The sequence below is a fragment of the Pituophis catenifer genome, unplaced genomic scaffold (genome assembly GCF_029215685.1).
Source record: "Pituophis catenifer annectens isolate HBS135680 unplaced genomic scaffold, rPitCat1.0.hap2 SCAF_2, whole genome shotgun sequence".
Lineage (NCBI taxonomy): Eukaryota > Metazoa > Chordata > Lepidosauria > Squamata > Colubridae > Pituophis > Pituophis catenifer.
Genome location: NW_027256882.1, coordinates 241,772,940 through 241,798,721, shown reverse-complemented (window position 1 = coordinate 241,798,721; position 25,782 = coordinate 241,772,940). Strand labels below are relative to the sequence as shown.

The following is a 25,782-nucleotide window of genomic DNA, read 5'->3' as shown; positions in this document are numbered from 1 at the left end:
TTATAAATGGGCAAATATTACCTAAGGGACAGAAAGCTGTGTTCTTTTACAGGACTGACAGCCAATTAAATTTGACTTAGCTGAACCTTCACCTGTTTAGCAGCAGAAGTAAAAAATTCAGCAAATGGTACAATACCTGTTCAGTTCATTTCTGATATCCTCTAGCTCTTGCCGTTGTGTCTTCCCTAATTCTTTCTCTTCTGCTGCAAGGTACCGAAGTCTCATGTGTTCAAGTTCTTGTTGCTGCTTTTTAAGACGGGCCATAGCATTTTCTTGCTCACGCTAAGGAAAAGCCAACTACATTTAATTTTACAGAAATACTTCCACCGTATTCGACAGTTTATCTAATTTAATCAGGGACTGTGTACTTGGTTTGTGCATTGCAAGTGAGGTAGAAAATAAGGCAATACTTTGCAAGCATCATAAAAGCTACGATCTACATTTGTATTTGAAAAGTGTTGAAAGCATTTACATGAGTTACATACAGAAATAGGGATACCATAGAAAGAGACTTAAAATCCATGTAATTATACATTTCTTCCTTTTGATCATTTATTAAAAAGTTGAGATAAATGACAATTAGTGTAGTGGTGGCCCTACATTTCTAGGGCCACCCACTAGTAGCTGTAGTTTCGCTTAATGATAAGCATTATTCAATGACCAAATTGCTGTTTCCAATTGCAGTCGCTACACGAGGACTACTTGTAATGGAATAAAAGTTCGATTAAATTTTTGATAATCTACTAAAATTCTAATGTCTGCAACTTTTAACTCATGCATCATACGGCAAAACATTTTCTACCAAGATACCTTGAAATGAGTTATCTTACACAGTGTGTCCAAAATCTAAGGCCCATAACTCCTGTGGAATTGAAATATGGCAAATTTTATTTTTAAAAAATCATGATATAAAATTATTATAAAGCATTTTATGACATAAGGTAAAGTGTCATAAAACATTTCCATGGCCAATCCTGATGTTTAAAGATGCTATAAGTGTTCATCATATACTAGTTTCAAGGTAGATACATCTCTGAAGATCCCTCTGAATTTTAAAGAACTTTTCAAGTACATTAGAAACCCTGTCACTGTTGAAGGCACTGAGGAATCTGGTAAGGAAATGTCTCTGAAATGATGATACAACAGGTCATGTGTTGTCTAGTACACAACACACACATTGGCTACAGACTTATGGATACATTAATGGGATCAAATTCCATTGAACTCAATAGGATTTAGTGCTGAATAGTTTTGCATTGCTGAAACCATTACAAAATATCTGGTTTTGGATTAAAAACATGTGTTGCTGGTCTTCTTTCTTTCAATAATCCAAACAAAAAAAATGTTTTTTTGTATCTGAGATATTATGTCTGCTCAAAGCTTGAATAAGCCAAATACAAATTGTCTGCCCTGTAAGCCCTTATAAGGACTAAAATAATTTTCTTAGAAAGCATGTGATATTAGGCACATGCTATATTCTTGTTAAAACAGCAAAAGTAATTAGCCAGTTTTCAACTTTAGAGTTCCACATGTCTGATAGGACTGTAGGATCCAAATCATTCTCAACTTCCCAGACTATGTCTGAAGTAGATGATTTATGATGATTAGAGTAGAGGTTTATAAAAAGAATGAACTGTCTGTAAGAAAGATTTTTGGTTGAAAAGATTTTTTATCCATGTTTGGTACTGAAATGAGAGCCGTTACAGCGGAGATTTTTTTTCCGGATACCTTTGTTTCACACAATGTACAACAGAAAACAAACACTCCATTTTTGTTTTAATGACTATTTAAATCACTGAAAACTGCACCAACCAAACTCTGTGATTCCAGGCTGCCTTTGCATGCCGTACAACTTTTGTTCCCCTTCCAGGTATTCTTAAAGGTTTTCAGCCACGCTAGCCAAGTGTCCTAATTATATGGGCAGCAATTCAAAGGGACTTGAACTGCACTTCAAATTTGCTGTAAACAGCAACGTATACATTTGCACAATAAGGTTATACAATAATGAAGGTCTTAACAATCTAACTGCGGAAGCACATATGGTTTATTTTTTCCACATATAAGGTAAGGATGTGCAAAGTATGGAAAGGATATTTTATTTCAAGCTTGGACAAAACATTATGTCCCTGCCTTTTCTCTTGGGACAAAAGCAGGTTAGTTTGTTGCCATTTTGATATCTTGCAAGTAGCTTTTTAAAAAATTAAGTCAGAGAGATTTAGAATGTGCACCATCCAATATTAGTTGAGGCAGACTGCTCAAGGGAATGTGACTTAAGCAAAAAGTTCATTAGTAAACATTGAGCAGCTACTACAGCATCCCTGAATGTATATATTTTATTGCTGCTTTTAAAGTTCTTGTATGGGGAAATTAGACTTCATAGGTTATTACATAATATTATTGTCATTTTATGTATGCTAGGCTTTGGTTTCCATTGTCAAATGCAAACATGTGCTCTTATGATATTCAACTTTCAAACTGCACAATATAAAAGTAATGTTGCTTTGTCTGCTAATCTGGCAAGGAGGCTTCCAAATATAAAAAATGTTCATTAGGAAGAAACCTCAAATCAACAGCCAATGAAGCGTATTTTTCTGCTAAGTTATTATTATTATTATTATTATTAATTATATTTCTATACCGCTTTTCTCCCGTAGGACTCAAGGCGGTGTACAGTCAAGAAAAATATAGATACACAAACATCATAAAATTGCTAATTAAAATTATTACTTAGTTTGGTCAATTAAATAAAACCCAGAATTAGATAACATTTTAAAAAATCATTCACATGTTCATATGTTTAGCCCCACCTGTTGGAACATCAGGGTCTTGAGGGCACGGCGGAAAGCACGGAGATCAGGGATATTTCGTATCTCAGAGGGCAGTTCATTCCAAAGGGTTGGAGCCCTCACAGAGAAGGCTCTCCCCCTGGGAGTCGCCAGTCGGCATAATTTGACTGACGGTACCCTGAGTAGTCCCTCCCTGTGAGAACGAACTGGTCAAGGTTTTCAAGGTGAAGTGAAGCCATGCCTATCGTTTCTTTACTGGATTCAGTTTCTTGGTCCTGGCAATCGGAACAATGAATTTTTTTAAATCCTTCCCATTGTTTGCAAATGGTAGTATAAATATTAAAGTATTTCATATTTGAATTTTTTTAAAAAGTTGTCCTTTGGGCCAATTTTCTGTAGAGGGAATGTCAGATATGGACTACCACCTCATCTATTTTTGAGAACCTAAGGGAAAAAAGGAAAAATCTTGTGTCAAGTTGCCATTGTCCCTATGCTAACATGGTGCCCAATTGGAATATTGTAAATTAAGCTATTTTGTTTTGAACATGAACCAAAGAAGCAAAGGGTTTCCCTTCTTCATTTTGAGTACACTCTTTTATGTTCAGTGTATTTATTATACACACATTAGTGCTCAAACTACCGACTTTTGGAAAGTCATTTCAGTGATCTCAGGAGAGCCAGTTTGCTCTAGTGGTTAAAGCACCAGGCTCAAAATCAGGAGACTGTGAGTTCTAGTCTCACCTTTGTCATGAAAACCAGCTGAGTGACTTTGAGTTAATCAATCTTTCTCAGCAAACCCACCTCACAGGATTGTTGTGAAGAAAACAACAGGAAGAAGTATTGGGTATGTTTACCGCCTTGAGTTATTATAAAAATAATAAAGGCAGAATAAAAATGAATGAATATGGGTATTTTTAAAACTGTATTTAGCAGTATTTATCTCATATTGATAGAAAATAGTTTACTGACTAGGCTAATTTTCTAAAACTTGCTGTTTCAATAACGTTTTAGAGCTGTTCGCAAACATTGAAAAGCTTTCAAATCTGATCTACCAGCTTTCCAGAGATATCTTTATCGCCCCGCAGAGGTATAATCCACGATCCTTCTGCAATTCTTAAAAGACTAAGAAATTATTTCCATTTTCATTTACTATGAAGAAGAACGGAACTTGAAGGATGGAAATAACGGTTCATACAAGACTGTTGAGTGGCATTATCAACATGTAGAAACACCAGAAACACCAGTTAAATTCTTTGGTTGCAGAAGCATGGCGTTACTCATATTTAAAGACAGACTTCTCATTCCAGCAACTTGTGTCACCTGATAGAAAATATTACAGAAGAAACTCTCAATAATGGCACATCAGTTGCAAAAGGACTGAACAGAAAAAGGAAGCTTTGTAATCAGATAAGTTTTCATTTGAATATCTATAAACAACACAGCCTCTCTCTCTCTCTCTCTCTCTCTCTCTCTCTCTCTCTCTCTCCATTATTTCTTATATATTCTTGTCTACTGTGTTCGAATAAAATAAAATCTGAAGGCAAGTATACAGTACACTAACTAGACACTGGTTCTTTATTTCTGTAGAAAGAAACAGAATAATATTTTTAGTTATACTTCTGTTAGATTTCTAATGTTTTCTCTGTTTAACTAGCAGTAAATTTACAAAATTACAAAGTAAGATATTTTATGTTGTCTCGACTATGTCTCATTTGGACCTCTAGACTCTATATCAACAACAACAAATCAAGCTTATATTAAAACTACTAATGTTAAAAGAAAAACAGTTCTAGAAAACATCCTTGCATGCTACCAGGTGCCATAGTTAAGAAATTCTTCAATCAATTGAGAATAATCTTTATTTTTTCATAGCAGCTTATAAATCCAGAGGGAAGATGTAAACATACATACACTAGACTAAACAATGGCTAAATAGCAGCGACTATTTTCTCTCCCACTTGCACATACCAAAAAAAAAAAAAAAAAATCTGTGGGAAAAAAACCTGTACAAATAAGTCGCAGCAACTCAACTCAAGTTTTCTGAAAATAACCTAAAGCTGACAAGTTAGTAGGAGGGTCTGGATGGTTTCAAGACACAGTTTTTAACTAAGAGTTGGACTTCTAACTGTTTTTTTAAGGAAAGATTTACATCCTCTTCTTGGCTAAATTACTTGTAAATTAATCACATTAATTACTTTGAGAGGATAAGCAGGAGGCTGGACAAGATAGAGACAGTGTCAGCCAATAAAGTCTGTGTTTGTTTAAAACAAATGTGCTGGTTGTGCTGCGGACAAATCCCCCATATAGTACAAAAATGGTAAGACTTAAACTCTTTAATAACCACTTATCTCAAATGTACATACTTTGAGTTTTTACAGAAACATTCAAAATCCAGACAGATCCTTCTGTAATCACCAAGTTGGATGCAACATTCTTTCTAGCTATAACTTCAAAAGCAATATGCTATAAGTTTTCTAATTTAAGGCTTCTTATATTAACAAAAGTAAGTAACTTTCTTGACAAAAGCTCAAACTGAAATATTAATATGCATATGGAAATCCATTATATTTTGGTTGTGTAAATTCTACAATAAATTTACTTTTAAATATTGACATACATGTTTTGATTATCTGAGGATTTATTTTTATGTTCCAAGTGGAAGTCCCTTTTTTAATGCAGGAATTCATAGGCATTATACATACATCACATAATGAAAAACAGTAATTTCTGCAACTGCTGAAAAGAGTACAGATTCAAAATGCAAATTAAATTGCCTTTCTTCAATGTTAAGCGGTGTGAACATACACATTTTGAAAGGGGAGATTTGCCATTTTCTCCAGAATCTATCTGACACGACTGTCTTAAATACAACTTTTCTGCAAGATCTTTTTTGTATTCTCCAGCCTTACTCTGCTGGCCAACTACTGTTGATTTATTATCTTATAATTTCCTCCAAAGTTGGTCCAGGGCAGACTGTAGTTGTTAAGTAAGAACCATGTCAGTTGTCCACTATATTTTATTAATACACTATTACAATTGCAAGGATCAAGTCAGGATACACCAGGAAATGGCAAGCTCTAGATCAGAATCCCAAGGCCCACCATATTCCATATTCTTGAAAACTCTGCATAAGCCTATACAAACTCCAATCCCCATTCTCTAGATCATGTAAGCCATGCCAATTTGTGAGAACAATTTCATGAAACCTTTAGGCTTTTTCCAACTTGTGTTGTCTACTCTTGGTTGAGAATTCTAAGAGTTGCACCACAATGCATCAATAAGGCTTCAATTTGAGAAAACAAATATAGGAACTATTCTGTATTCAGGTGATGTCATTCTCATCCCTAAGGATACAGTAGCTGCGATTCTCTAGCAACCTATCAGGAGCCTAGTGGCACCCTTTTCAACTTTTTTTTTAAAAAATTAAAAGACATAAACTTTCATGAGTTTCAGATCATTTCATCAGATCCATTTCAATAAGCTGTAGCTCTCAAAAGTGTACGCATTTTAATAACATTCGTTAGTTGGAAAAGATGCTATAAATTAACATGGCTCTCCTCCTATAGCAGTGATCTATGAGTCTCCCAGCCAGAAAATGTAGACTTACCTGTACATCAGTTAATTCTGACTCATACATAATGTTGATGTTGTAAATCAGGGTTTAAAATCTTGTCTCAGTATTACAGATGACTATAGTTATTTAATTGACACCAACTTTTAAAACCAATTGCTGTAATTCTGCCTAAATTAACACTAGATTATGTTACATATTTTTGCAGTAGAAATATGTAAATTTTTATTTTTATATTTATATTTTAATAACTCCATTAGAAAGGGCTGTTATTGCCCTCAGCATAGAAAATTCGGAGTAGAAGCTAGTAATTAAATAGAAGGGTATTATGCAAAATACTTGCATATTTTACATAATATCCTGTAACTCATATCTTTATTATGCCTTTCATTTTTTATTAGAAATCTTTCTAAACAGTTCTTTGGCAGTGGCCACAAAGCATTTCATCCCCTTTCCAAAATTTTGTCAGTTAGGTTTTATCATTAATATTTATTAACAATCCAAGATTCTGTTTTCTGTGTCTAATTCTCACTATACAAATGTTTTCTGCAGCTCTCCAGAGAGGTCTGGAGTGACATGTTTTTGGCAAAAATTGCTGGCTATTCATGGGAATCAATGTGAAATTAATGATATTAACCCAAATTAAACACAAACATGCAGACACAAATAATAAAACTTTATGCAACCTTAATATTCCTTAAAATCCACAAAATTTGAATATCAATAATAGAAAAATCTTTAAGCTTCACTTTAGCCTAAGCTCAAAAGAAAAAAAAAAGGTATGCTCAGAAGTTTTAGAAAATATATTTTAATTTTTTAAGCATACAAATATTTATATATTTCTGCACTTTCCCTTGCATGCTAAAATTACATCTAATAGGTTAACTATAATTGTGCTAGGCAGTGGTCCCCAGCCTTTCTGGCACCAAGGACTGGTTATGGAAGAAAAATTGTCTTCCATGGATGGGGAAGGGGGTGCATGGTTTTGCACACAACCTACATCCTGCGCATGTGCAGATGAAGATTTGCTAGTTCACCCGCTGCTTCCATGGCCCACTTCCTAACAGGCCACAGATTTGTACTGGTTTGTGGTGCTGGGGTTGGGAGCCTTGGTATTAGGCATACTACTAGATCCAGAAAAAATATACTTTTGAGTATAACAGCTCATACAATGCAATTTTTAGGAACTGATGGCCGAAATAAAGCTAACAAGTTTACTGGAACTAGAAATATGCTCTGCAGCTAAAAAATCTTAGTTATCCATACACATTATTACAGAGAAAACACTAACAAACAGGCAGTAGTTCACTTGATCTATGTGTACTATAACGCCTCAAATAATTAAGAGAGCCAGGAGCTCAAAACTTCATTTTCTAAAAAGGCAGTAGTTTACATATGTAAGTACTGTGTCCAGATTGTACTTCACAAGCACACTCAATGACAATTAGTGTTGCAATATTTCTAACAAGTGGCCTTCATTATTTGCAGTTCTAGTCCAGCCAAACAACGATGAATGACAAGACCATAGATAAAAAGACAGTTAATAATATACTTTATATACAGTGGTACCTTGGTACTCAACTGCTTTGAAATTTATCAAATTTGATACTCAATGCATTTTGACATGAACATTTTGTCCTGGTACTCAATATTTGTTTGGTACTCAACGCATAAGCAACAACTTGTTGGTTTCAGCTGCCTTGTGACTCATTACATTATTTCTTATGGGAAAATTTGTTTGGTATTCATTGTTTTTGGTACTCAGTGTGTCTACCAGAATCAATTAACGATGAGTACTGAAGTACTACTATATATGCAAAATTCAGTTCACTATTTTACTATAAAATAACATCCAAAACGGTAAATACATTTACCACAGATAACTAAGTCTGCTTTGTTTAAAGAGTGCAGGTAATGAAATTGCAGGTAACAAATCCACTTGCACATCAGAATTACATGATCAAATTACCATTTCAAGTCAGAATAATAACATAGGATTCTTCAAACAGCAATTTCCATATTTCATGTTCCTGGGCATATCAATTGAGTTTAATCTGAATTGTAACTAAAATATCTCAAGAGTGACACAATATTCCAGATTAGTTTCATAAAAATATACCATTCTATGTTGAGTTTTGGCACAGACAGGATGTCAGTAGGCACTGCTCTTCTCTTCAACCATGAAATTTATTGTAACACTTTAAACATTATTTTGCTAGTACCTCCAATAGGTTGTTGAATAAAGTAATTTTGTGAATAGTAGTGTTGGTTCCACCAATACAAAGGAAACCATGTTCTTGCTATTGTTATCTTACTAAGACTATATTTTTCTTTGAAGTTTAGAATTTTATGTTTTGAAAGGCACAACTATATCTGTTCTTGGATAAATTTGTCAGAAATTCAACTAATTAATAAAAATGGTAAGCCTTCTTTTCTTTAGGCACCATTTTTTACATCCTACCACTTATCATTTTTCTACCGTAGAAATTAGAAGGAAATGGATATAACAGAGAAGTATAATCAAATATGCAATTTCAAAAAAATAGACTGAAGTACAATCTAATAAAACTTTTCATTCCATAGTATGTGAAAACTAAAAGCTGTTGAAAAGAACAATCATGGATGCTTGATTACATCAATTATTAGATTTATCCAGCAATCCCTACCTCCCTTATGGAGAAGTTCCTTATGTATTTATTTACTTTATTTTTATTACACACCTGTTTTAGCCTTGCTAGTTCCTTCAACGCTCGTGCCCATTGTTGCTTGTAATGTAGCTTTGCTTTAGTAGCTGATTCCAACTTTCTTTCAAGATCCCCCTAGTAAAAAATAATTTTATCAATATACTATACAGTAATAAAAACTGAAATAATTTTTACACAATCAAATACACAGAATTTGGATTCCAAAACTGTGTAGTACAATATGCACCATTAAACTGTTATGCAACTTGATATAAATATTGTGACATAAAATAATATTCTTGTTTAAGCAAGAATCTTATTTTTATTGTCAAACAAAGCAAAACTAGATTGATTTGCATTCCAAGACAGTTCATATAAACAGTTTTTAAATATTTCAAAGGGGTTAGATAACATTTATTTTGTAAAATACACACTAGCTATTCATTTTTTAGCTTAATTGAGTATGTCTTTGTATGTATTATCAGTGAATTGCAGTTAATGTTTGTTTTCCATTTGTTCAGACTGTAAGGTTAAATTCTCAATATGAAATATCACATTTCTGTAATAAATGACTACCTGACTTCAAAATTAGCAGAAAATGGTACCCTCTTTGATTTCTTTCATATATTAACACTGCCATTTGGACTTCTAAAATAGTCCATTCTTAAACAATCTTCTGCTTTAGCTATGAAAAACTGAATTATACTATTGGTAGCTTCTAGACCCTTATGTTGTTAATATTAGGTTAATAAGTTAGAAAACGAAAGTACTAAGTTATCAAAACAAAGCTTTGACTAGAATGAATCATCATTTTCTAGTTATTAGTAATAAAATAATTTGAAAAATACACCAATAAATTAATAAATCACAGTTTACAGAGGGGTACTATCACTGGCTGTTTCTCTGTACAGTAAGTATTACTTTGCTTTGTCCACGTTTTGGCTGCCGTCAAATGTAAAATTGATTTCCTGCTTTTCTTAAGTGAGTTATAATGCTATTAATGCATGACGTGCTTTAAAAATGAATACAATTGAAAAGGAGATGGGATTAGAAGTTGATAGCTGTACCTTCTCTAAAGTTAGAATCCCTATTTCTGATTGCAGTCGGATTTCCGGTCTGTTACTCTGTTGCTCCTTATATTGCTGAAATTCTTTCTCCAGAACCTTATGCTTGTTTTCTGCTTCATATAGCTGTTTTCAAAAACAAATAACCTGAATGTATTTACACTTGGATAACACAGAGCTGAAAGGAACTGTTTTTTGGCCAACAAAACAGATATTACAGTTATAATGTATGCTTATAGCCCCCAAAACTTCTCTAAAGCTTATGAAGTCCTCCAGAAGAACAGATTTAGAGGGAAAACAGAAAGTGAAAATTATAATGGATTAAACACAAGGTCCTCTGGTAACACGGATTTAGCTCTGTTATTTCCTCATGGAGTGGGGTAGGTGGAATAAAACCATTCTTGGGAACAGTACATACACCTTGTGTAGGAAAGTTACTTAACTGCAACTTAAACTCAACAGAATCTAGATATATTTTGGGTGGCTGATGTGTATACATGCTGTTGGACTTTCTGGCACAAAATGACACTGATAATTAAATACAAAATGGCTTTAATTTATCAATCTCAGTTCTGATTAACTTACAGCATTATAGTTTAATTTCTGTAGTAGTAGTGATGCTTCTTACTTTCATATTAAGCATATGTTTTGTCTCCAAATGCACAAAAAGACACTAGCTTCGGGATACAACTTAGAAAACTAATAGAGAGAGAGAGAGAAAGAAAGGGGGAAGGAGAGGGAGAGAGAGAGATAGAGAAAGAGAGAGAGAGAGAGAGAAATCTAAAGTCAAATCAGAGAATTTCAAAACTTCCCTAGTATATAAAAAAAGGAAGCAAATATTTGAAGATAAAAACGTTATGGTGAGAATGTGGGAGTTAACTTAATGTCTCTATTATGGATAGTAAAGCCAGATGTTTGGCTTGATCATTAAAAACAATTGTTAACGTTGTCTTTGTGTGGAAGTTCTTTCTTAGAAAATATGTAGGATTTCTGCTCTTGTTTCAAGAGGGAGAAGAGGAGAACATGTACTGCTTTTTGCTTGGCTTTATCCTTTTGTGTTACCATCAGCTGATGTTGTATGTCTTATATTAACAAATTAATTACTGAATATGAACATAATGCATGGCTTTGATTATGAATGGTTGCAATGAAGTTTAAAACAACATATGACTAGGAAAAAAATCATTCCTACAAGGCTACCCCAAATATACACATGTACTTGCACACACACAGATGGAAAAGCTGTAGGAAATGGAAAATGTGGATACAATCCACATGACCAAAACAAACAAAAATGTAACAGATACAAAAATGATGTTCTCTGAGGTTTTTAATGTCAAGTCCCTCAAAGTTTAATGCTGATCAATTGAGAAACCAGTGTTAAGTATACAGTTGATCTTCAACTAAAGAAAGGGATCCTTCAGTAAGCAATGCCATTCTTAGACAATTTACAGTAGTGGCCAAAATTGTGGAAACCTTTTGGGAAAAGTGTATTTTTGAGGTTTGATAGCTAATAACACCACTTTTTTTGGAGTTTCAAGATAATCATATTCCACTGCTGGAATGACCTGGGAATAGCCCAGACCTTGGGTTAACCCAATTGAAAATCTATGGAGCCAACTAAAGAAACGTGTTAGTCAGAAGTGACCCAGCAATAAAACCCAGTTAATAGAAGCAATCATTCAATCTTGGTTTCACATTATAACAGCTGCAGAAATAAAAGACTTGGTTCACTCCATGGGAAGACGTTGTAAGGTCGTAATTCATGCTAAAGGTTAACCAACTAAGTATTAACTGATATAATTTTTGTATATGTCGTTTTCTCTATGGTGATCATTTATGTATATCTCATTTTTTCTACGTGTTTCACTTTTCTTCTTTATATGTAATTGCTATTCTAATAGCAAATCCTTCATAAAAGTTATTGCATTACATTCTTGATTAAATTATCTTTCCATTGATATATAATTTTATAGTACTACTCCAAAAAAAAAAAGTGGTGTTATTAGCTAGTTTTAGAAAAAACACTTTTCCCAAAAGGTTTCCACAATTTTGGCCACTACATTTACTTTTAAAATTTACATCTATTTCTAGTATTAATAATTTAGCTATGTTCGAAAATATAAACAACTCATACTTGTTCTTGTGCACGGTTCTTGTCCTCTTCAAATTGTCTAATTCTTGCCCTTTCCAGCTCAATCTGGTGTGCACATTCTTGTCTGACTCGCCGTATTGTATCTTGAACTTCCTGCTGATTTCGTTCATATTCTGCTTGGAGTTCCTTCTTTAACCGCTGGAGCTTAAAATGAGTTTTTATAAAAGCAGTTTGAAAACACGCATTCACATCTGAACAACTTAACATTTGACATTACTTTATAAATGTGTCCATTTGTTTCTTTGTACTCTCAAAATCACTGCATGTAGCTAATTTTAACTTTTTAATAAACTACAATATCACTTGATCCAGTTATCTTCATCCAGAGAGCTTGAAATAGGTTTTAAACATTTAATAAAAATATGCAAAGATATACCTTTGTCAATCAGCAAAAGTTACACGTAGAAAGTAAAATATTGTATTTTATGCCAATTTTCAAAGAATCTGTGAAGAATAAAACCCAAATCCATATTGCTGGCAAAAATTACAGTGCAAAAACACCTAAAACAACTGGAAATCACTGTGACAAAAATATTGTTTTTTTAAAAAAATGTACTGTACAATGGATAGCATAATTGGCATCCATTTACCTCAGTTTCAGCACTGACCAGCTGTTTTTCACGTTTTTCTAAGTCAGTTAAAGTTTTCTGAAGTTTTTCTTCCAAAACTGTATATTCTGCAACCTAAGGCATATATAGAAGAAAGTAAAATAGACAAAATGGGAAACATTGAAATATTTCTACAAATGTAACTTAAATATTGCCTTTTAGTTAATGTCTTGATACTCTAGACATTTGATAATCTAATTAATGCTGTTTTGATACTCTAATTAATGCTGGAGTTTGAAGAAGCAGTTCAGAAAGAGGATTTATTCTTTTGAACTTTGTTGAGGAAAACTAATAATATCACAGTGAGCCAATTGTGCAAAGATGCACAATTAGGCTCCTTCCATACATACTGAATTCTGAAGTATCAATATAGATTATCTGTTTTTCTAACAGTGGCAGACTACCTTAATTTCTGTATCAAAAAAAATATCAAAGGATCCTAGACTATAACTCTGTGTATAATTTATCTAACAGTCTTTCAGACTTGGTGAACCCTTTGTATTTGTATAAAATGAATGAATAAATCATCCTGTTTTTATAATGAGAATAATGCTTCATTGAAGCGTATGTTGACATATCCTGAATTTGTTATATTCTGGGAAGAAGTCCTCACATATATTAATTTGACTTTGAGACACATTTTAATATTCAATATTAAAAATATTTTAATATTTAACATTTATTACTTGAATGTTATATCTGATACATGCTACAAAAAAATGGATGACTGGACAACAGAAATAGATTCCCTGCACCTCTGTTATGGTTTAGAGAAAACAGACATGTCGGCTGTCTTTTTTATACACTTAAAGAGGAATAAAGAATAATGCAGCTTAACATGTGAATAGTAATAGTCTGTTCTGTTTCCAAAATGAGCTAGTATTTTTATGCAATTTATCAGTTACAGAAAATTCTTGATACTGCTTCTATTTAAAGTTTATCATGGTAAATGGTCTCAGAAGTCAATGATATATGAGAATTCTAAAGTGAAAGCACTTACTTTTTTCTTTACCAAGGCTTCTCTTTCTCTATCCCTTTTTTTCCACTCTTCTGCCAGTGCCTGCATATGAGCCAACTCCTTCTTCTTCAGCTACAAGAAGTGGTTTTTATTTTATTTTTTGGGGAAAAAAGACAACTTACACAGTTCTATCATTAATCTCTGGATCTTTGTTTCCACTTATGATATCATGTACAGTTCAAGTTATCTAATGTAACAAAGAATACTTATGTTATATTTGAAGATCCATTACCAACGGATAGTTCCTCTAGGTGAAAAACTAAATCTAATGAGATCGCTACTGACAACAATCATGTGCACATACACTGTATAATTTGTATTTTTCTGGATTTCATCCTGTTACTTAGTTTAATATGTAGATTATATTGTTTCACAATAAAAAAGTCTATGAATAGGAGATTCTGAGCAGCTAGGTCAAAACATCAACAGTAATATTCTGGACTTTCAATGTATGATTGAAAATCCAGAATATTACTGTTAATGTACATTATATCATAATGAAAATCCATGATCTGTAAGAGAAATTGCCTATCTAAATCCCCAGTCTAGTTAAGCAATTCATGAGAATATCTTAAATTAGATAATTTAAAATCCGAAGGTCAAATCCTGAAGCAACAACAAGAAAACATTTCTTGGATATCTATCGTGGCCATTTTGTTTTATGTATTCTGCCTATTTATCTCTTGGAAGAATAGCTTTTGTAATTTTACCCCACATTAGTCAAGTGATCAGTGACCTCAAAAGCTCTTATTTGTACCCTAGAATTCAATCATGGATGTCTTTGTTTTAGCATACCTTGGTTATGTCTAAGTTCATTTAACCATTAGATTTGTATCCTGCTTTACATCTAAGAGATTGAGATATATTCATGGCATGCATGAATATCTTCTATTTTTCCCACAACAAATCCTGGACAGATATCTGGCAGTGGAATCTTCAGGATCCTACTGCTTTTTTCAGTATGCTTTTTTTCCAGTATGAAAGCAATCTGCTGCTTTGGTGGCTGGATGTGTGTATCACCTGGTGAATTACACTGCCTGAAGATGGCTTTAAACCCCCCCACCTCTCTCTCCCAGGTCCTAATCCAATACTTTAACCCAGTGGTTCCCAACCTTTTTTTGGCCATGCCCCACCTAAGCATCTCAAAAATCCTGACTCCCCCTCCCCCCAGTTGACATATAATTCTTACTATTCAAAAAGTGAACTCCTACTCACAAGAGGAAGCCTAAAAGCCCATTAACTTGGTTTAAACAAGGTTCCAATGGCCCCCATTAAAAATCAAATTGCCCCCCTGTGGGGCGTGGGTCCCATGTTGGGAACCACTGCTTTAAACAAAACACCACACTGGCTCTCCTCTGTGTTTTTTATCTCTACTTTGTAATTACTCTACATTTAAGTCTTGACAGCCTTTCGGAACAATCTGATGTTTCAGATCTTTCTTTATAGGCACACCGTATTAAGAACCTCCTGCTTCTAGACTTGCCTTCTGCGTTGGGTGTTGTCACAGCTAATGTTTATTCCTCTTTGCTTGTGTTACTTTGCTATCTTTTATGTATCAGCCTGATTTTTATATTAAAGAATTCCAAACCATAGGAAGTATTCATTCACTGTGCTTACCCAACGTTATAGCAAACCTAGTTGTATGCTGTAGCTAAAGGACTGGAAGTTATTATTTCTTTCACTTGTCTAAGTAGATCCACAGTTTAACAACTATAAATATTATGAAATAACCTGATTCTCAAAAAGATCTTCTTGTAGTTCTTTCCACATTTCTAGTTCAAGTGCTGCTTTATATTCCAGAGTTTCTCTTGGTTCAGTATGGACTTCAGGCTGTACTTTAGGAACACCGAGTAGCTCATCAGCACCTAAACACTAAACATGGGATAAAATAACTACTTTCAAATGATTTCTAATGAAATGCTTTCTCTCTTAACTTGAAATGATACATGTTCATTTACCCGAGAAGAATCAGACACCAGAACTTCATGCATTTTCACAAGTCCATAATCTTCTAGAGTCACGATATATGAAAGATCTGCAATCTTGTTGCTTGGCCTATAAAGCAATAACACATTTCTTTTTTCATTTAGCTATAAAAGAAAGTTCTTGAACTTTCACAATAAAGAGAAACAGAAACATTTTTCAATGATAAAACTACATAGCTATCATATTTTGACATTAAACAGGATTTCCCTCTTAATCATGGAAGTATGTTGTTTTTTAATTTCATTCTTTTATATTGTTGTTCTTAAGGATTGCCTAGAGTCTTCTAAAAGCTTAGGTTCTTACATTTTGACCTGATCTTTTAAAAACTGATATGGTAACTTGATGCAAGCTGAAAGACCAATAGTATTTGCAAGATGTGTTACATTTAAACAAAAAGCAGAGAATTATTTTGCATCAAATTTGCTGGTCTATACTCCACTAGGAGACTGAGACGATGACTATTAATCCTATATATTAGCTAGTATTTTAATAATGTATCAAATGTTCTCAAATTCTACTAATAGTTCTTTATCTTAGATATATCCATATATATTTCAATTGTATATAGCCATACATCCTAATTTAATCAGTCTATATACAAGTGCTAATGTTTTAAGAACAAAAGTTTTAGCCTTTTAAAGACACTATTTCTTTTCCTGGACGATTAGGAAGACCAGCTTAAAAATCCCAAGCAATTGTAAAATCTGGCTAGTATGGATATAGGTGGACAAATCTTGATGAATTATAGGCTCTTTTAATTGTTTTGGTTGAGTAAAAAAATGAAATTATTACTCAGCAAAACCTTTATTTGCAGTTTACATTCCCCACTCATTTTCATTAATACCTAATAATGCAAGTACAATAAAATATTGAGTATCTAAACATAAGAAAAATAAATATAAATAGGATATTTGAAATTGTCCAACTTAAGCAGAGAACTATAGTCACTTCATTACATTAGAAAATTGAAGAAAATAATTATTTCCCTGCGTCAGTGGCTATAAAGCTAATTAGATCTGAAGCAGTGCCATCTAGTGGCTATTATATTCAGCTACACTGCGATTCACCATTTATCTTACTAGAAAAACTGGAATATCAAATCTGAATGATCAACTACGGTACAATTTGGAATTCAATTCCAAATATTCTCCTAAAGTGAAAAAGGTGTACAAAGTACAAATGCATTATATTAAGTTATTAAATGAGTATTAAACAATGAAATAATTTAATAAATATTACATCATTAAAAACAATTTGTAAACTTGAAAAACAGAAAAGTAAAAGCTTCAGTGTAATCCTACATAAAACTAAACACTGCATTTTAATTACAGCTACTGTAGTCCCAATCATATGACATGAGGAAGGTTGCAATAGCCTTAAGTGTGATCGGTCATAAAGTTATTTTTCAACACCATCAAAATTGAAGCAGCTGCTAAGTGGGGAAGATTGTTAAGCAAGCACTCCCTATATAATGCAGAATGTGTCGATGGCAGTGTTGGTCAACCGTAGCAATTTGAAGATGTATGGAGTTCAACTCCCAGAACTCGTCCAGCCAACCTAAGAACTGAAGTCCATACATCATATTTGTTGAGGTTAAGAAACACTGATCCAGGCTATTAAAAAGAATTGGCTTTATTGCAGGAACCCCAATTTTTCAAAATATCTACCCTTGTGCTGCTGTAATAGGAATAGTTTCACTGAAGGTCTGACGCCAACACTGCTCGCTATTTCCTCCTAGAAAACGTGTTTTTTCCATGGACAAAACTTTTGAAAGCTGGAGTCTTGCAACTCCTAGAAGCAAGTCTTTAGTTGTTTTATCTTTATGCCACAATTCCACCAGCAATGGTAACCTGAAATGTAGGAAGAAAATAGGTAATTTACAAGAAACTACTTTTTTGTATGTCTTCCCCTACTTGTCTCAATGGAAGTATGCATCTTTTATTTTTCAAATGCCACTTTGCATGGAATTAAGGTGAAAGCTGTAAGTAGTCTAACCCAGTTATACAGAAGAATGCAAGAATGCAGTAAAAAACTATTTTTTCCACAAGTTAAAGTACTTTAATTAGATTGTTAAAGTTATAAACAAATAAGCACAAATAAATTAGATTGTTTAGCTTTCAATATAAACAAATAAGCATAAATAAATGCAAAAATGCTTTAAAAGTACAATAACTTTAAATTTAAAGAGCCTTTAAATTTAAAGAGCCTTGGTAGTACAGTGGTCTAAGGCACCCTGTTATTAAGCTAGTTATTAAGACCAGCTGCCTGCAATTACTGCAGGTTCGAATCTCGCCAAGGCTCAAGGTTGACTCAGCCTTCCATCCTTTCTAAGGTAGGTGAAATGAGGACCCAGTTTGTGGGGGCAAAAGCTGACTTTGTATAAATATACAAAAGAATGAAGGCTATTGCTTAGCGCATTGTAAGCCGCCCTGAGTCTCCGGAGAAGGGCGGCATATAAATCAAAATTAAAAAAAAAAAAAGATACTCATATTTGTGATTTACCCAATTGCTGTGGCAATTCATTCTAAAAGAAATCCAAGTACTACAATAAATTTTTAGACTTCATCTGCCATTTTACGTTTTACGATTCTAAAAATAGGAGGCAATTCTAGATTGGAACTTCAAGGCAGTTGTTATTTTAATTTTTCCATTCCTAAATGTTTAGCTATTGACATTTGAAAGCTCATTGTAATATATTTGCATTGTCACAGCAGCTGTCAGGGTTCATAAACACACACTGATATATTTACTTTTTCAATTAACAAGTATTATTTCCTAAGAGTACATTCAATTTAAAATAAGCATTGCTAGTTTTATAGGCTTCAGTTGTTTAACCTGGGTCACTACATGATAAAATACAGAATCCTTTTCATGACAGTAGCAGGCAAAGACTGGAATATTAGACATATAGTGAAATCCTTTTTTCCACCATGAATTTCCTTAGCTGGCATGCTCCTCCCAAGAATAACCTTTTTTTAAAAAAAATGTGCCTGTTGGCGGCTATAAACAAGAATGACCTTTTAACCAGTTAGGGATTGATGAACAATATTAGTAACAGCACCAAAGAGTTGAATAATAGTACTGATATATCAATAACCAAAACCTCCTCCTTCCAAGATTAGAAGCACAAATCCAAATGTCCATTAAATTGTTGAAGCAGGAGAAAAAAGTTAAATTGACATGGCTATAAGGGCCTCCATGTTGTGTTAACAGAGAAACATTGTTTAAAATGGCTGTGTTCCAATATACAGTACAGATTTTTTATTTACCTGCACTGGATGGTATGCCCGGGAAGCTTCTGCTATGGAGCATGAAATTCTGCGTAAGAATCTCTTGATGAGTGAATGTGTTTAGGTTAGTCTTAATGTTATTCTTAAATACCTCTATGCAGATAGGAGTAGTAACTTGAATCATCAGGCTTGCTTTTAAAAAGTCGTTATTTGAGAAATTGCAACGGTAATGAGCAAAAAGTACAACAAAAAGTATGCTTAATGATTTTGAAAATCCAGACAACTGGACTATGTACAAGAGGCTAAAACAGTTTGAATGGGGGCTGCATTGCAACCTAAAGTCCACAGTGTTTGTAATCAATCTATATCCCAACTGCTAAAGCCAAACTTGATCTAGGTGAAACAGTATCCCCAATTGAGAAGGTTCAGCCTGATGTAGAGAGCCCATGCACAGCTCCTGTAACTAAATATAGAAGTCTTCTGGGCCACTTAAAAGCTACCAGGATGATTTCTACCTTCTCCAGATACTGTAGACAGGGAAGTAATAAGAAGATACATGGTAGATAATTTTGATAATTTGTTTTTAGAGCATCCTAGGCTAATGTTTCTTCTATGAAGAATCTGGAAAGGAATTGGGACAACTTGCAGCTGACTAGCAATGCAGGTCTATTTAAAGTTTGACAAACCTCATGGTGATCTCAGTAGCATTGGAGGACCTATTCTTCAAGATTTACTTTGAATAGACTGAGCCAATGTTCTGTTCAATCATCTGCCTGACATGTACGGTTTCCAGGGAAAAAAAGGAATTGCTTTTCAGATCCCGGGGGAAAGAATACTGGGATCAGAGGCAGATTCAGGGAAAATTACTCGTCTGATCTAGCAACAGAAATCCAGATGGAGGGTGGTCCCACCAATCTCATGGTGAGGGAAATATTCTTCACTATGCTGCTCCAATTCATCTGGTTTCAAAAAAGGATTAACCAACATTACAGCCAAAGGTAGAAGCCCCTGCCTCCTCCTATGCAACTGACAAAAATACTTCTTGGTATGAGTAGGAGGAATAGACTGAATGATGTTTCCCAACAAGGGTGTGTTTGGAGGACTTAACTGAAATAGCAACTCTAGCCATTTAAGACTCTTCTGATATGATCAGAAAGTCAGGGATTTCCTGGATTGTCAGAGGTCCAGACAGAAAAGAGAAATTGAGATTTTAAAATATGGATGTAGAAAAATAATAAAGTGTAAATTTAGTGAAGAGTAAAAACTGGATGGGACATTGTTCTCTAAGTGATACAAAAGAAAATTATTTGATCTTGCCTACTGGAGCAATGGTAAGATACGTTTCAATCAGAAATGAAGACATTATTAAATACTATCTTGGCTCTGGAGGTGGCAGTGGGAAGCACAGTACTGAGCTGGTTCATTTCCTTTCTGCAGGGCAGGTACCTCTTGATGTTAATTGGGAGTGAGAAGGTCCTGTCCTCAACCCTAGCTATGTAGAGTTCTGCAGGGTTTCGTAGTAGTCTCTCTACTCCTTTTTAATATCTACATGAAGCTGCTGAGTGAAATAATCTGTTGCCATGGGGTGAGGAATGCTGATGATACTGTTATATATTTCTACCCTGGGGCAGATATGTGGTTGACATTTTGTCCTAATGTGGGAAGTTGCAGGGGTTTGTATGGGGAGCTTCAGCTGAACTCTGGCCAGACCGTTTGGTTCTGGATTTGGAGGCCTTCTGGTTCTGGGACTTTACCATCTTTGGAACTGGATGAAGTGGCACTGCCCCAGACAGACCCAGTGTGCAATATGGGTTTCTTCTAGACTCACAACTCCTATTTTGCACAGTTTCGTGTTGTGTATCACTTGTGCCCCTTCCTGGAATGTAAGGCTCTACTTAGTCACTCATACACTCACTTTCAGAATAGATTATGGTAACATGCTCTATATTATATTACTATTACTATTACTATTACTATTATTATTATTATTATTATTATTATTATTATTATTATTATTATTATTATTATTATTTAAATTTTTATACCGCCCTTCTCCCAAAGGACTCAGGGCGGTGAACAGCCAGGATTAAAATACATACAACAATATGAAAATTAAAATAGTTTAAAAAATAATTAAATCAATTTGGCTTCCCCAATTTAAAACCCCTTACCCATAAAATTAACCCATTAAAAATGTTAAGCCAGCGGTGGGTGAGGGTAGAGCTCCCTGAAAACCCCTGGATTAATTCCAGGGGTTAGGAGGGTGAGAGCTCCCCGTTCAGCCCACTGAAGCTCCGGATCCGGGGGGACTCTGTTTTTTTTTTACAGAGCTAGGTGTTGCGTCCAATTTCTGCTGTCAAACAGAAGATTAAATGATTTCAAAAAAGCAGGCGGAACAGAAGCAGGAGGACAAGCTTTTTGCAAGTATAACACTTAACTCCGGGGATACAATGTTTCTAATTGGATTTTCTGAGCTGGAAGTTAAGATGGCGTTTCTTTGTTGCGATTTTAAAAGGGAAAGTTAGAAAAAGTTTTTGCTAATAGACTCGTGCTCAGAGACTGGCTTTAAGTTGCTGGAATAGATTTTGAAGAGCTGTTTGGGAAAAGATTGTTTATAAAGAAATTGCTGAATGCTGCTCAAAAGGATGGCTCTGACTTTATGATTTTATGGTTGTGGGAAGAAAGAAAATTTCTTTAAAATAAAATGGCTTCTAAGAAAGGAGATCTTGAAAGTGCTGGATGCTATTTGGAGGTGTCAGAAACGAAACAGTTGTCTGATTTACAGAGTTGTAAGGATTTTGATGCAGAACTTACAGAATTTATAAAAGAAGCCATGAATAATCATACTGCAGCTATAAGTAACCAAATAGCAATTCTTAAAGGGATAACAACAGAAATGACTGAGGAAATCAAAACAACTACGGAGCATGATGACAACTCAGGAGATATTGCAGCAGAGAGGGTGGAAGAATTTTCTCAAGAATTTTCGAGCTTACTCTCTGCTCTTTTCGGAAAAATTGATAGAATCCTTCAAAATTATGACTTGGTTTGGAAAAAAGTAGTAAATGACCAGACTTTCGAAGTTTCAGAAGATGAAGGAGACTTGTCAGTGGCATCTATACATTTAATAGAAAAGAAACAATTGAACTTTTCTTCACAAACTCTTGACAAACTTTGGTTTTACAGACGAAGGAATGAACTGATTTATATAAGCATGAAGAGGCGATTTGGGGGCTCTAAATCAGAGGAAACTTTTTTAAAAAGGGGACAATTTTTGCAGTTATATCAACCTCAAATTAAAATGAAAAACCTCCTCAAAATAGAAGTAGGAGGGATGCAGAAAGATTGGAAAAAATATAAAAAGAAAGCAAGAATGGAAGATTAACCTTTTCTTTTGGCTTTGTAGTTGTTCTACTCATGGTTAAAAATGATTATGTTGTAGGTATTATAACTACTGAGGGGGGAAAAGTATAAAGTTAAATATTGATTTTTAAATATGATGTACTAATGGTTGATTAATCCTTTTTGGTGTTTTAGTTTATGTATTAATGGTTAATTATGTTGTTGATTATCTTTTAAATTTTAAAAATTGGAGGGAGGAATAATGAAGGGGGGAAATTTAGAAACTTAAAAAATGTAGAAATTTAATTAGTGAATATCTAAGGTTTATTTTTTGTTATGAGATTTCAAAATAAGAAACCAAGAATGGAAGATTAATTTTTTTTTTTTTTTGGCTTTGCAGTTGTTCTATTCATGGTTTAAATTGATTATGTTTTAGGTGTTATAACTACTGAGGGGGAAAAAGTATAAAGTTGAATATTGATTTTCAAATATGATGTATTAATGGTTGATTAATCTTTTTTGGTTTTCTAGTTAATGTACTAATGGTTAATTATAAAAATGTAGAAATTTAATTAGTGAATATCTAAGGTTTATTTTTTGTTATGAGATTTCAAAATATCTGAACTTTGAGAAAAATAGGAGGGGGAAAAATGTTTTTAGGTTTGAATGTTTAAGATTTGTTAATGGTTTTAAAATTCTTAGAGTTATTGGATTACATGTTACTTTGTGTTTATATAAAGGGAGGTTGATGAAATTGTAAAAGGGGAGTTAAGGGGTCTTGGGAGTTATTAAATCTTGCAGTTAGCTAGTTTATTTTAGCGAATGTTTGGTGAAATCCATGCCCTGTTTTTGTTCTGGGAAGTCGGGGGTGGGGGGTGGTAAGGAGGGGTTGAAGATTGAGTTTACCAAATTGATTTTTTTTTCTTTTTTTCTGATGATAGTATGAATGATTGTTTATATTGTATACTTGTTTGATCAGAAAATAAAAACTTTTTTATTAAAAAAAAAAAAAAATGTTAAGCCAGCCTGGCTTGCTGAAATAAGAAAGTCTTCAGCGCTGGCGGAAAGTACCGAGGTCCGGGATCAGTCGTATCCCTGGTGTAGCTCGTTCCAGAGGGCGGGTGACCCCACAGAGAAGGCTCTCCCCCTGAGGGTCACCAGGCGACATTGCTTGACCAACGGCACCCTGAGGAGACCCTCTCTGTCTGAGCGTATTGGCCGGTGGGAGGTTATCGGTTGCAGGTGGTCTCGTAGATACCCTGGCCCTAAGCCATGGAGCGCTTTAAAGATGAGAACCAATACCTTGAAGCGCACCTGGAAGACTACCGGAAGCCAGTGCAGCTCGCGCAGGAGAGGTGTTACATGGGAGTGCCATGTCGCCCCCATAATCACCTACGCGGCCGCATTCTGGACCAGTTGGAGCTTCCGGGTGCTCCTCAAGGGGAGCCCCATGTAGAGAGCATTACAGTAGTCCAGGCGGGAAGTAATGAGGGCATGAGTGACTGTGAATAAGGAGTCCCGATCCAGAAAGAGGCGCAACTGGCATATCAGGCGAACCTGATAAAAAGCACCCCTGGCCACGGCCGTCATATGCTCTTCTAAAGACAGCCTTGCATCCAGGAGGACGCCCAAGTTACGAGCCCTCTCCGTGGGGGCCAATGACTCGTCCCCAATAGCCAGCGATGGCACCAGCTGGCTATATCGGGATGCCGGCAACCACAGCTACTCGGTCTTGGAGGGGTTGAGTCGGAGCCTGTTCCTCCCCATCTAGACCCGCACGGCCTCCAGGCACCGGGACATCACTATAGAGGGCTGCCCTTGAAAAGTATTCAGTAGCTTCAGCTGGTGCAATTGAATTTTGCACCTTAATTTTATCTGTACTTGGAAGTTTTTACCCATTTTTCATTGTTTTTAATTTATGCTGTTATTCATGTCTTTATATGGATTTATTATAATGGTGTAAACTATCCAGAGTCACTTTGGTTGGTGCGTAAATTTAACAAATAAATAAAATTATTAAAATCAATACTTTCTCTGCTACAAATGTAGCATTACATAAATGTAATGCTACATTTTCATTGTAGCATTACAAAAACTATTAGTTTATGCAATGGCATACATATTCTTATCTTTGAAAGTAATATCACAAACTTCTGCAAGGCAATTAGGGTCCCAGTCTCTTATCTGCCACCTGGCTGATAATGATGACAATTTGATCTATTTTTTTCTGCTCATTAATCTATGATGGGCATAGGTCAATTCAAAGTTGTAAATTCTGCTCCCCATAAAAAAGATAGGATCACATACTTTTAAAACAACCATAATTTCTTTTTAAAAACACATTGTACAAACATAGGGACAAGATACATACGCTATCTGAACAAACAAGTGATTTAGAACACATTTTAAATGGTAAACATCTTAGTATGGGAAACTTAGCTTGCATAAAAGTGAACATATTAATGTATCTATTATTAAAAGAATCTCAGTACATAAGTTACCTGCAAAAGGTATCTTGAAGCTGATAGGGCATAGTTGCAAAATCAAATGCACAGTAAGACTGTGGAAGAAATACTTCCATGTTTTTTCTTACTTCCACAGGAGGATTTGTCATAATGGGTGCAGCACTGCCAAAAAATGGGTATGAATATCTATGGAGGAAGACAAAATTAATATCAAATCAACCTGACCAGTAATTTTAAGCAAATTTCAGGAAATATATTATAAATTCAAAGTACTAATAGCTTAATAAATCTTTGAACTTGAAAATTGCAATATTCAATATTAATTACAAAATTTGTCAGGGAGACTGAAGTAATTGTAACCTCACTACACATCTGAATGTGTAGGTCTTATTTTATTGCAATACATTCAGAGAAGATTGAGCAGAATTCTATTTTTGAAATGGGGATTCCTTGATATAGCCATGCAGTTTATTTGATTTTGGCCTAATGTAACCTGTCAATCAAATACAGCAAGCTTTATGACTTATTGCTAAAATTAACCAATTGTGGTTTATTCAACAAACCATGGTGGAGTCAGACATATAAAATCAGTCTACATAAATGTGATCTTTGGGACCATTTTGAAGGGATGTTATCTCCCTATAAATGGGGTAGAATTACAGCCTCTCGCTCCTAAAAAATATCCAGCTCCTGCCCACCTAGCAGTTCGGAAGTGTGCAAACATGAGTAGATAAACAGGTACCAATTCAGTGAGGCTCATTAACGAGGACATGAAAGGAGTCCCCAACTTGGCATCCCCTGGGCAACAGTGATGTCAGTGGCTAATCTTTTCAACCAGGAAGTGCCTTGGTACTTTCAACATGAATGGGACAA

At 34.5% G+C, this 25,782-nt stretch overlaps 1 protein-coding gene across 2 annotated transcripts in view; it reads right to left on the bottom strand.

The window, feature by feature from the left end:
* CEP120 (centrosomal protein 120) overlaps positions 1 to 25,782 on the bottom strand; it is a 37,631-nt gene that overhangs the window by 744 nt on the left and 11,105 nt on the right. For both annotated transcript variants that reach the window (XM_070935695.1, XM_070935696.1), the window contains exons 10-19: positions 24,946 to 25,095; positions 17,540 to 17,722; positions 15,821 to 15,941; positions 15,618 to 15,740; positions 13,869 to 13,958; positions 12,851 to 12,943; positions 12,243 to 12,404; positions 10,109 to 10,231; positions 9,078 to 9,176; positions 137 to 282 (exon numbers count right to left, since the gene is read on the bottom strand). In XM_070935695.1, coding sequence (XP_070791796.1) covers positions 137 to 282; positions 9,078 to 9,176; positions 10,109 to 10,231; positions 12,243 to 12,404; positions 12,851 to 12,943; positions 13,869 to 13,958; positions 15,618 to 15,740; positions 15,821 to 15,941; positions 17,540 to 17,722; positions 24,946 to 25,095 — 1,290 coding nt within the window. The remainder of the gene's footprint in view (positions 1 to 136; positions 283 to 9,077; positions 9,177 to 10,108; positions 10,232 to 12,242; positions 12,405 to 12,850; positions 12,944 to 13,868; positions 13,959 to 15,617; positions 15,741 to 15,820; positions 15,942 to 17,539; positions 17,723 to 24,945; positions 25,096 to 25,782) is intronic.